This window comes from Pezoporus flaviventris, unplaced genomic scaffold (assembly GCF_033815535.1).
Source record: "Pezoporus flaviventris isolate CSIRO_AGI_PZ_B2104156 unplaced genomic scaffold, CSIRO_AGI_Pfla_v1 ptg000037l, whole genome shotgun sequence".
NCBI lineage: Eukaryota > Metazoa > Chordata > Aves > Psittaciformes > Psittacidae > Pezoporus > Pezoporus flaviventris.
In genome coordinates this window covers 22080718-22092875 of record NW_026892585.1, presented here as the reverse complement: position 1 = coordinate 22092875, position 12158 = coordinate 22080718, and the positions used below count along the sequence as shown (strand labels likewise).

Genomic DNA, 12158 nt, shown 5'->3' with positions numbered 1-12158 from the left:
TTATTTTAAGGCATATTTTTTTCAAGAGTGAGCAAAAGACAGTGTTTAAAGGTCTGCTTTAGCAGTGTGCTAAGTGTGATTAGAGGACTGTGCTTTTGTGTTATGAGTGGTATGGTTTCAGTAGTAATGGAATCTGAACAAATCATCTTGCAATTGATGTTTTCTAACTTTGTGCATTAAAAATGTGGTTTAATAGGTGTGTGGTTAACAAGGTGTCTGTTGAAACCTGAGTGAAACAAATTTTTTGGTCTTAAAACTGTTGGTGTAGGGGAGGCCCCCAAGTGAAGTTACACAACTCTTTTGCCACCCCTTTGTATAACCTTTGGTTCACCAAAGCTGCTTATTTGTGCTGGAAAATCTCACACCCTAATTGTCCCCATGTTAACTTATGGAACTTTTGATTTGCTGGGTATTTTATTGAAGTAGATTCACTGATGTTGAACATAAACCTAAAAGAATCACATTCTTGAAATGTATGTTGTGATCCAAGATATGATATCATTATCACTGCAAAAGACAATTGCATGGAACCTATTGATTATTCTATTTTTCCTTCAATTCAGGGTAATGTTTTCTTCAGGAATTGGATTGATAGATTTGCAGTAGCATTTTCTTTCTCAATTGCTAAGAGATGAAAGCGTGTTGTTTTAGAAAACTTTTTGACAAATAGCTTCAGGACTGCAGAATATATTTAGGTATTAAGAAAAAATTAGTTCTGTTTAGTTTTAACTTAAACTTGCATTTGTTTCTTCAGGGTCACGATGAAGAAGCTGTTGTGGATATGGGCAAAATCAGCTCTACTATCAATACAAACTTTGAGAAAGAAGAACTAGAGAGTAAGTTTGACAGTTTTCTGTTTGTTTTCCTTACTGCTAAAAGGAATTGGAATTTTACAGCCAAGATGAAATTCTAGGAATAAATCCCTGGTGGGCCCTTTTTATGGTGTGCCCTGTTTCCCTGTTTTTGTCTCTGTGCATGTTAATAAATACTCACTGCTATTCAAATATCACAAAAAAAAACCAAACCAAACACCAAAACAACCCCCAAAAAACCTTAAACAATTAAAAATGCATGAAACTTCTCAAGGAAAGCTTGCTTCTGAGATTGTAGGTTTGAAAAAATGATTGCTGTCAGTGAGTGATCTCCCAGCATGAATGATGTCAAGTTCTGCAGAATCAAAACTCGGGAAACAGGGGTCATAAGGGAGATGTTTATTTTGTTTTCTGCAAGTTAAGTATCATTCTGAGTGTGGTTACGCACTTTAAATACCAAGTGTCTGAACTGCTAGCAGTGCTTCTAGTCCCATAGTAAACTATGCAGTCTGCAGTCAGCTAAAGCATTATGGAACCCTGTTAGTCTTTGTTATCTTGACTCAGGATCCTGCATTTAGCAACAAAAATAGCATTAAGCTAGTTTCATGTCACAAAATCCAAAATTAGATACTTCATGTAGGATACTGAGTTGAAAAGGAAATAGATTGGGGTGAAGATTCATGGATGCCAGAGGAAAAAGCTACGGAGATCCGGTATTAAAAATCTTGTTTATTCACCTTTCACATAGCATGTTCTGGAGCCTAATTAACATTTGCAAAATGCTAGACCATTATCAGTAGATTCAGTATTTCCTGACACCCTACTGCTTCCGAACACTGGAGGGCCATTATAGCACCAATTTCTAGCTGAGAAAAGTTGATTTAGGTTGCTGTCACATCTTCTTATTACACTTTGTTGTGATTGAAGTTGTTTGTTGCTGTTGTAGTCATATTCTTGAATTGTTCCCTTCAGCCTGTTACTGTTTGCTGTGTTTTACTGATACTTTTGTTTGTCTTGACTATATGTACCATAAGCCTGGTTAAGTATCTTAAGCCAGCAGATAGCGTAACGGTCCTAACACAGGAGAATAGTAAGAAAGATCTCAGCAGCTGAGCACCCCAAATCTATTTGCCACACAGATGGATGTGTACCAGTGCTGAGCAGAGGAAGGAAATGTGAATGTGAGCCTGAGAGGTACAGTGGTGGAGCCTGCAGCAATGCCAGTTTAGATAGGGTTGAGCTGTGGTGAAACCACTGCTGTGTCTGTTTCTAGAGTTAAATCTTCAGTGCATATTTAAGCTGTCTTCCTCCTTCATTCCTTCTCTTGCTTTTGTCTGGGAGAACCCAGAAAAAGAATGTGTGTGGTATGCAGGGAGGCAGGGGTTAAGGGGAAGCAGGCATTCAGCTTGAGTAGTGTGCCATGCAGCAGCATGAACAGCTGTAATACCTCAGATACCAAGAATGACATGGGAACTTCCAGCCCGAGCACTTCCCCAGGCTCTTCTGTAGCATGTTTGCAGGAGTGCTTCAGCTAATACAACACTGTACTTGCATAAGATTCTGGATGGGAAGGCAGGGGGTTCAGGCTGCTAGGGGCAATTTAAACATTTGTATTGCTGACTATGGCAAATACCTATCTTAAGGTGAAACTGAGACTAATGTTTCATGAACAACTGAATCAACAGCTGTTGCAAGGAGGAGATGAGATTTTGCTGTCTTTACCTTGTTCTTAGCCGTGTGGCCTTATGTTTCCTCTGGCCACCTCTCTTTGATGTGACCCAGACAGGGGTTATAGAGAGGTTAAATAATAAGTTATCTAACAAGAAAAATGTATTTCAGTAGGTTTATTGCATATTGGCTTCAGATAGGCACATATTTTTACCCGTAAGTGCAAATTATTTTTGGTGATGACTTTTTAGTATCTTACATATTTGTAAGAAAATAGTTCCTTTTTTTTTTTTTCCTTAATGGTAGAGAGGGGAAGGGAGGGATGGCATGTATTTTGACTTTGTCAGTGGAAACTGTTCCAACGTAAGAACAAGAGGTCTTTCCTGTGCAGAAGAGAAAGGTATGTAAGTAGATCTTTATGACTCTTGGTTATCTTCACTGGGTTTCACCAGAAGAGATTCTTTAGATTCAGGTTGTTCTAAAGGATAAATTCATGTGAATTTACAGCTGTTTGTTGATGAGATCATTATTTATAAAGTAGATAAGTGGGAATTTGGGGTATTGTTTTTAATTAAAGTCTTACAAAGGGAGAATTGGAATTGTTGTCTTCAAGCAGTAAGAAACCTCTGGATAGTGTTAGTTTTCATTACTAACTTGTGCATGTTGTCTTGTAGGCTTAGGAGGACCCGTAGTCAAGCATTGGGTATTGTAAGTATGTTAAGAACCGAAGCTGTTTCAGTCCAGTCTTCCAACTAGTTTTTCTCATGACTTAAAAAGGAGTTCAAGGAGTTTGGAACCTTTCCAGAAGTGTGTGTTGCTTTATTTTCAAGGAGAGGCAGCTCTGTTATGATGAGAGGCATCCTTCCACATGGCAGGGGGGTTGGAACTAGATGGTTTTAAGGTCCTGTCCAGCCCTAACCATTCTGTGATTCTATGGGAAGCACCAAATCTTTAAGAACCAGAATGGACAGATGATACTTAACTCTTTAAAGCCTGTACAAACTAATGTTAATTGGTTTGATGCTGTAGAAGGCATAATTTTGCTACTAATACTATAGCAATTTTTTCTTGGTGGTGTTAGTATCTGGCTGCTTTCTGGAATTTTTATGATGAAATATTAATGGAAAGAAGGCCAGATGCTAAAGGGGAAAATAGGTTTTGGAGCCAGGGGTCTCAAGTTCTGCATTCTATTTATAGTGGCTGGGAAAGTGTGATGCAGATTGGGAGCAACAGTGTTTTGGTTTGAAAGGTTAGGCACAGGCTACTTATTTCATAACTCTCTTCCTCTAAGAGAGATGGATGGAGATGGTAATCTGCAGTTGTGGGCAGACTGCTTGTATACTAAAGAAAGGTACTGCTCTTTACTGAAGCTCCAAGACCTTACTTTGAAATAGCAAATGTCAGTTTACAGAAGGGCTAGAGAAGGGAATAACATCTTAAAATAACAGTTTTAAGAGTACCTAATGTTCTTAACTTGATGCCAGACTCTGAGATGCAATGAATGAGATTAATAACAAAGGTAGGAGTTGGAAGTAAGGCAAGAATATTAATGGCAGAAGTGTTTCATGCCATCTTATAAAAGGCATTTAGTGTTAAGAACCATGTTTACGAAAAGCTTTCTTAAATCAGAGTTGATGTTTGGCTTTATATTACCATATTCCCAAGATCTGTTGTTTTAAATATGTAGCTAATTTTCCACCTTGTTTTAAGGATGTGTTTACTAGATGCAGTTAAAAGTAAAAAGGTTATATTTTGTTACTCTTAGCAGACCAGTTACACACTTAGCAGAGATAAGGATTTTACACTTAACAGAAGTCTTGTTCCAGAAAAAATCTGAGGTCAGTTTTCTATGGCATAAATCCAAGAACCAGTTTTCAAGAATTAAGATGATTTATTAGTAGCTACTTGACTCTCACACGATCGTGTTGCAGGTGTATGTAGTGTTTACATTTCAAGTGACCCTACGATACCTTGATGGTTAGAGCCTTATATTTCCTTTAAGAAAACAGTAGTGCATTTCAATTGATCTTAGTTGATAAGGACAGGTAATTAATTTGTTTTGTTTTTTTTTTAACCTCTAGAAGTGGAAATTGTATGTCTAAGTGGAAAACCTACTTTGCAAGTGTTCTGCAATTTAATGTGTCATGAGTAGTATGAAATTGTTTCAGTATTATGAAAGCTTCGGAGAACTAAGAAAACTTACATGTTGACTTGTGGTAGAATGTACTGCTAAGACTTTCAGTTTTGAGGTGCCAGATTTACTATTCTACCCTTTAAATGCATCTAAATTGTAACTGTTCAAAACTCCATGAATAGTTCCTATAAATCTTGTAAGAAAATGTTGTACAGGAGCAGGTGAACACAAGTAATGCAACAGGACATTACAGCTGCTGGCACTTGAAGACTGTGCTTAGTATTTATGTTCTGTCATAGACTGTACTAATTTAGACAGTGCAGAACAGGTTTCTTATCGTTATCAAACTACAGAATGAATATTTGAACCTTTAAGAGACCCCCTTAATGGTCTAGAAAAGAGCCATGTTTAGCAGAGAAAAGAATATTGAAATGCTATTTCTTGTTAAGTTGTATTTTTTATGTGGTCAAAAAAGTTGAAAAATATGATGTGCAGCTGCTTCTGAAAGCAAAGATAATTTGGGATGGTCATTAATGATTCTTGCAGACCACCTTTAATCCAGTGAATTGGAAAGATCATCTTGCCTGCTTCTCAGTTTGAGTTGAATTGAGAGCCAGCAAACCCGTATCTGTTAAGATACAGTAGAGTTAGGTATATGAGGCATGCTCCAAGTCATGTGCAACTTGAACAAAATGTTCACTTGCACTAGTTGTGGTGGTAGCTGGTGTAGGATAAATTGTTTTGCCCTTATCATTCAGAAATAAATGTTACCTCTGGTCAGTCCTTCTCTAGAAGTCACAAAAACAGAGGATGTGTTCCTTGTATGATTTGTAATGCAGTCTCGATTAAGTGTTTGGAATTAGGCTTGCACTGCTGCACCTTCATCACGTGTTGAAAATTTAGTCATTGTTTTTTGCTATGGGAATCCTGCATTATACAGTTCACAGGTAAAATTCCTTAGGACTTTGTATCCTATTAATTTAACACAGTTTTCACCTAATCATTAGGGTTGGAAGGGTCTTTTGGAGATCATCTAGTCCAACCCCCCAAACTCAATAGGGCACCCCAGTGTCTAGACACAATTTTCAGTGTTGATGTGTTGTATGTTTTGGAGGCAGGGGGTTATTTCTGATTTCTAGAACATTCTTTTTGGAAGTTGCTTCTGATTTTGCCCAACACAGTACTTCAAAATTACTATAATTTTTTTAATTTTTATTTGCATGTTAAATTACTTGCATATCACTGGAAGGACATACTATAAGCTCCTGACAAGTGAAGCTTAATAGAAGTTACTTGAAGTAAGAGACTTTTAAACATTTTTACGTTATGAGATGGTAACCTAACAGTAGCCGAGTATAAAAAACATAGACTAGTGCACCCCAAAATTCGTATTCTTTAGCTAGATAATAATTGTATAAGCTTTAAAAAAATAGCAGTTTTGATAATAGTGTTCCCCTCATCTTTGAGGGGAATTACTTCTTCTTATTGAAACAGATCTTAGCGAGTGTCCTTGAGACACTTGATTATTTCTTATTTGGGGAATAGTCCCAACAGCTAAGAAGCCCTTCTGCACCCCAGTTGATGAATGGCTGTTGACAGGATGTTTTAGCATGCTAAAGAAGATAATAGCCAACTTCACAATCTTTGACTGAGTTGGGACTGAGTAGTATTCTTCATACTGAAACTAAGTCAACAGTTTTGTATCTATTGTAACTAATTATTTAGAATAACAATAGTATCACTATTTTTATTTTTGCTTTAAAGACAGTGTATGTATGTTATATAAATCATTGTGGTGTGATTTTTCTGTTCTGCTCTAAGGAAAATATTCTCGAAGAAGAAAGCTTTTGTCCTAGCTTTCCCCCCCCCCTTTATTATTTTGAAATGTAACGTTTCTGTTCTGACATCATCAGGAATTTTATAAAAAGGTAACTAACTGCAGTTTTATAACCTGAAACATACATAAAACTGTTAGGTAGTATGGTCATAAAACTGAAGGCTTAATTGGAAGACCAAGATCATATTAAAACAGCTTATATTCACTTTTACGGCATTCATTTCTTAGAAAATAATTTTACTGTTTCTTAGATGTTTTGTGTGAGAGAAGTTCGTAAAATAAGCTGTTTATTTTGAAATACTTGGTTTGTCTCGCACAAAGAGCTTTTGTATGAGTATTAAATTGTACATTTGATTGCAGTTGAATTGGGCTAATAAATTGCATAGAGCTTACTTTTATGTGTGCAAGTATTTTCTGTAATGTAATGGAACCTAATCCCAAGGCATGACATGATGAGAGATTTCAAATGCTTCCTACTAGGGTAACGTATCTGGGGATGTGAGTTAGAAGCTATTTGAATAGCTGCTTTCCCCCCCCCGCCATTTTGTGGTCTTCAGGAACAGATTAGGATCTCCACGGATACTCAGTTTTTTTTTTTTTCCTACTGGAAAGCTCCATGCTGGATGAGATAGATGATGACATTAAATGAATAAAAAACTTTATAATAAAATAAGTGATTTATCTTCAAATTATTATTTGAAGATTTTTGAAAAAGTGGTAGTTATTGCCACTATGTTTTTTGTCTTCAGCAGTCTATTTGTAACTTATGGAGATGATGGAATTGGACTCTTTCTGGAGGTGCACAGTGAAAAGGCAAAAGGGCACCACATAGAAAATAGAATATTAGAATTGCTGCTTGGATATTAAGATATTTGTTTCATGTACTGTGGTGTTATATGTTGAAATAGGTTGCCCAGAGAGGCTAAAGAGTATCTGTCCTTACAGATACTCAGAGCTTGGTTGGTTGTCATCCTGACCAACCTGATCAAAAAGATGGCTTCAGCTTTGAAGTTTGCTATACTTTGAGCAAGATCAGGCCAGAAAGCCCACCTTCAGATGTCCCTTACAACTGTAGTTAATATATGATCTCTGCATTTCAAATTTCTAACAGGATTTGAGAATTCATGTACATATTGGTTCTCTTTGCGCTCTTTTGTTAACATGGGAAGAATGGTCTTCTGTGAAGCTTTAAAGGTGTCCAGCTAATAAAATGATGATTGGAAAAATGAAAGTTCTGTGTGGAATTGTATTTAGAGGGTTGCCACATCACAGCAGTTTTCAGATACATGGTTTTGATCTCTCTCAGACTTTAGAAGTCTTCTATTACTGTTTTCTTAGGGGCCTTGGGGATAAATCAGGGATCTTAGAACATTTTCTATTCTGCCTTTTTTGTAGGACTTGATATGAACTGACTTTTGGAGTAAGACCAACCATGTGATAGAGCATGCTCCTAGCATTAAAATTTGTTTCATACTGGTAAGGCCCTTAAGTAGTAAATACTCTTGGTGGATTTGAACAGCTAAGCTTGGATAAAGTCATGTTAGATTAAAATGAACAACTATCTCTTGAGATTTGTATTACTAAATTTAGTATCAGGCTGTTTACGAATTCTGTTAGTTATTGGTTTAAAGTAATTCTGTAACAAGCTTTGCTAGAGAGTGGTATTGTGGCACAGATTTTCGTGTGAATAAAGCTTTGAAGGTCATATAATTTCAAGCTTTTAGAAACTTTATTCAAGTGAAAGGTTCTGTTCTTTTTCAGAACACTAATGCTAGTAATATGAATTCCAGGCTTTTTAGAGTTAACTTGTTCTCTGTTGCTCTTGTATTACTTGCCTTTCTGGCTTTCTGTGGCCAGGGTGAAGGGCTGTAAGGTGTCAGTTTTCTTGCCAAGTTCATTGGGAGTCAGAGGGTGGGAAAAAAATTCCTTGGTTTTTGTTTTGTTTTGATTTTCCTTGTAAATTGTGTTTGTAAGTAAACATTATCTGCATCTGCGAGCATTAATAAATGCCTTGTCTGAAAAATGAAACTTACGGGAACGCACGCCTACTCAATACAGCTGTCTTTATTCTTAGAGGGCTTTTCAGTACTTTGCTTTGTGTAATTAGAATGAAGATTAAGCTTGTCCCAACTTTTATTATGCGGTTTTGCCCTGCCTTTCCTAGTTGCATATATCTGAGATGTTTGTGGGTAATCATGGTAGTATACTGAACAGCAGTAGGTTTGGATTTTGTATGTAGTAGTGGAGATATCTGTTTATGCATGTCCATGGTGCCAAAAAAGAGGTCTTTTTCTTAGGGAACAGCTGATGCCCTCATAAGTTGTTTGCAATAGCCAAACTTTTCTGGGTTACTCTTGTGTACTGACACGCCCTATGCTTGCTCTGACAAAGAAAACAAAAATAATAATTCCGCAGCTCTTTTTCATCATCAAGTTGTTTTTTTGAAGTTATTCTGGTATTATTACATTGGATTGTGATCATTTTACTTAATAACAGCTGAAAATCATCGTGTTTGTCAGCACTTTACATTAGACCCAAAATACAGTTGCAGGTATAGCAGTCTGGTCACTTTGCATATACAGAAGTGATTGGGGGAAGGTATTCTTGGTTCACATTTGCTTGCAAGACAGTGTCTACCTGAGGAAATAGCTATTCACAGGTTCACTTCTGGGCAGCATGGGCACAGAAGGGTAGGATAACCTGTCTTTGTCCTGGGGTAGTGAGAAGGCACTTACTTTCAAGTTTCCTTCTAGAGCTGAAAGTAATACCGAATGTTATGGACTGGCTGCCCAGGCTGAGGGCTAAGTTGGAAGAACCTACTAAGTTAAGTGTGCCTTGGAGTAGCTGGGAGACATCTGGACATAGTAACAGCTGAGAGGCCAGAGCATTTTGGGTAGGAAAGCAATTTGCTATGGTCACAGGTTGTCTGAAAACATATTTGTTCTGTTGCTAATTTCAGCTCTGTTTTCCTTAGCTTTTTTCCTTCTGTTTGCAACATACCTGTTCCTCCCCAAAATTTTCTACTTAAAATAATGTTCAGTCAGACTGCTGTTTTGCTAAAGGACATAAACTTCTTGTTTCCTTGTTCCACCTCTCCTCCATGCGGCAACATGGTCCTTGAATATGAAGATGATTACACAATTACAAGGGCTAATTTTTACAATAACAGGATGAATTGCTTAAGGTGGAGGCCCTTGAGAAAAAGATTGTATGGGATTTTTATTTGTTCTGCAGTACAGAAAGCAATGTGGGATTTTCGTCTTAATTTATGGGAACAGCCAAGAGACTGAAATACGGAAGTCCGTCTGATTTTTCAGGATGTAAAACATTGAACAATTTCAGAAACTCCTGAAATTTTCTAGAAGGTAATTGTCTGCAAGTTTTTCGTGTGATGATCAAAACATACACTTAAAACAGTCTTAATAAGACTATTTTAAGGAGTCTGATAATATAAAATTCTAGAAATACATTTGAGTTTCTCTTAGGAAGAAAAGAGTTCCTGCAAAAAATAAAACACTTTGACAAATAAAACTGTGTATGTATAACTATATATACAAGTTTAATACTTGGTAATTCAGTATGTAAAACAAAAATCCTAACAGGGATGATAACATTTGCAGTGAGTGGTGGGTCACTCGGTTGCACCCGGCAGCTTTGAGTGGGCTGTGGTGAGTAATGAATTGAATATTTTAACCTAGTGCTTTTGCTTTCCCTATACATAAGATTATTTTATCATGATGACATCAGTAATGTGACCATTGTTAATGGTGCCAGCTAGTCATATTATGTATCAAGTGCACTGATTTATGTTTAGGTGTCACTTTTGTGCTGCTTTTCCAGGAATTGCATTGTGCATAGTAACTGCAGAGGGTGAAGGTCAGGCTGCCTTGGCAGGGGGTGCATTGTGTTGTCAGAAGAATCTCACAGAAGAAAAGTCTCTGCCTATGAAAAGCACTGATGAATGCTTCAGCAAATTGATATCTTTTCCACTCTTACATGCAAACTGATAGCTTTTAAATGACCTAATTTTTCATATTTGGTCATAGTGCCAATCATCTCTAATTAAAAACTAGTGTTGGAAGTCTGTCAAGAATCAGCTGTTTGTAATTTGAAAAAGAATCTTGACCAAATTAATGAAATGTTGAACTTACTCATGCATTATGATGATCCAGAGGAGGGCCACAAAATTGATCAGAGGGGTGGAGAGCTGTTCTCTCCATCTCTCTACAGTGAGAGAGCTGTTCTCCAGGTTGTTCAGCCTGGAGAAGACTCCAGGGACACCTTATTGCTGCCTTCCAGTATTTAAGGGGCCTATAAGAATGATGGGGAAAGACTTTTTTGCAGGGTCTGTTGTGACAGGACAAGGGGCGATGGCATTAGGCTAAAAGAGGGGAGATGCAGACTGGATGTGGGGAAAAAATTCTTTGCAGTGAGGATGATAAAATACTGGAACAGGTTGCCCAAAGAGGTGGTGGATGCATCATCCCTGGAGACATTCAAGGCTAGGCTGGATGTGGTTCTGGGCCACCTGGTCTAGTTGGAGATGTCCATGCTCATTGCAGAGGGGTTGGACTAGGTGACCTTTCATGTTCTCTTCCAGCCCAAACAATTCTGCAATTCTGTGATTATTACTGAAATTTGCTTTTTGTGTATCTTGGGGTTTAGAGATTGTTTTACTGGAAAAAAGTTTCTCCGACAGACTTTTACGGTAACGGACATATTACCACCTCTTTTTTTCTTTAAGGCTCTGTAATCACCTGTTTTTTTTTTTTTCAGTATCATTAATCTAATGTATGTGGTGTGCAGTCACAAGTTCTGGAGCCCCAGGACTTGTCTTCTGTAAATCTGCTGAATTTGCATCTCTCTAAGAGCTGGAAACCCACTTCCTTTTCCTCTTTTTTTTTAATGTCAGTTTTCTGTGATAACTCTTCTACAGTATGAAACAAAGTATTTAGTGTTAACTCCAGGCTTATAGTTAATATGTCTCTTCCTGAGATTGTTTGTTTAAAAGGGAGTTGAAAAGGTTATTGTATGTCCTAACTCCGTTACAGGAAACATGGTAGTAATATGTCCATAACAGTCTGCTGATAGATTTCTTTTACTAAGTTGTTGATGCATTGCCTTAATGTAAAAGGTCAAAGAAAACCCAAGATGTTCAAAGTATACATTTTAAATAGTAGTATGTATTAATTTGAGAATGTGCTCCCTAAATTTATTAAAAAATTCTAGAATAGAATAGAAACCCCCTGCCCCCCCCCCCCCCTTCTCTATAAGTTATTTGATATTTTGGCATACGTTTCCAAGTACAAGTTCCTTTTAAGCTCCCAAACTAATACTAAACAGTTTAGTTGAACATCAGGTTCACCTAGGTGTGCCCTATGCTGCTTCAAGAAATACTGGCACTTCATTCAAGCAGAGAGAATTCCTTGCAGACTCTAAATAGTGGGTAATTTCTTAATGAAGTTCATAAACTGAACGAGGAGGTTACATCTTGCCATTATAAGGGCTATCCTGGTATGAATCCATTCAAACAAGGGGGGAATTATGTGATTTCTCTACAGTGCTCTGGTGTTTATCAGGTAGTTTCTTTCGGTGTTACAGGTCAAGCTTGTGTTTCTATATTACTAGTTTCACAACTAAATTCTTAAATTGAGCCATGTTTTTATTCAGTTTATTGGGGATGAGTATAGCACCAGTTCCTTGGCAC

General features: G+C 37.2%; 1 protein-coding gene across 8 annotated transcripts in view; it reads left to right on the top strand.

Moving 5' to 3' along the window:
• Positions 1-12158, top strand: part of SLC4A7 (solute carrier family 4 member 7) — an 84915-nt gene that overhangs the window by 34006 nt on the left and 38751 nt on the right. For all 8 annotated transcript variants that reach the window (XM_061464988.1, XM_061464991.1, XM_061464989.1 and 5 more), the window contains exon 2: positions 755-836. In XM_061464988.1, the coding sequence (XP_061320972.1) occupies positions 755-836 (82 nt within the window). The remainder of the gene's footprint in view (positions 1-754; positions 837-12158) is intronic.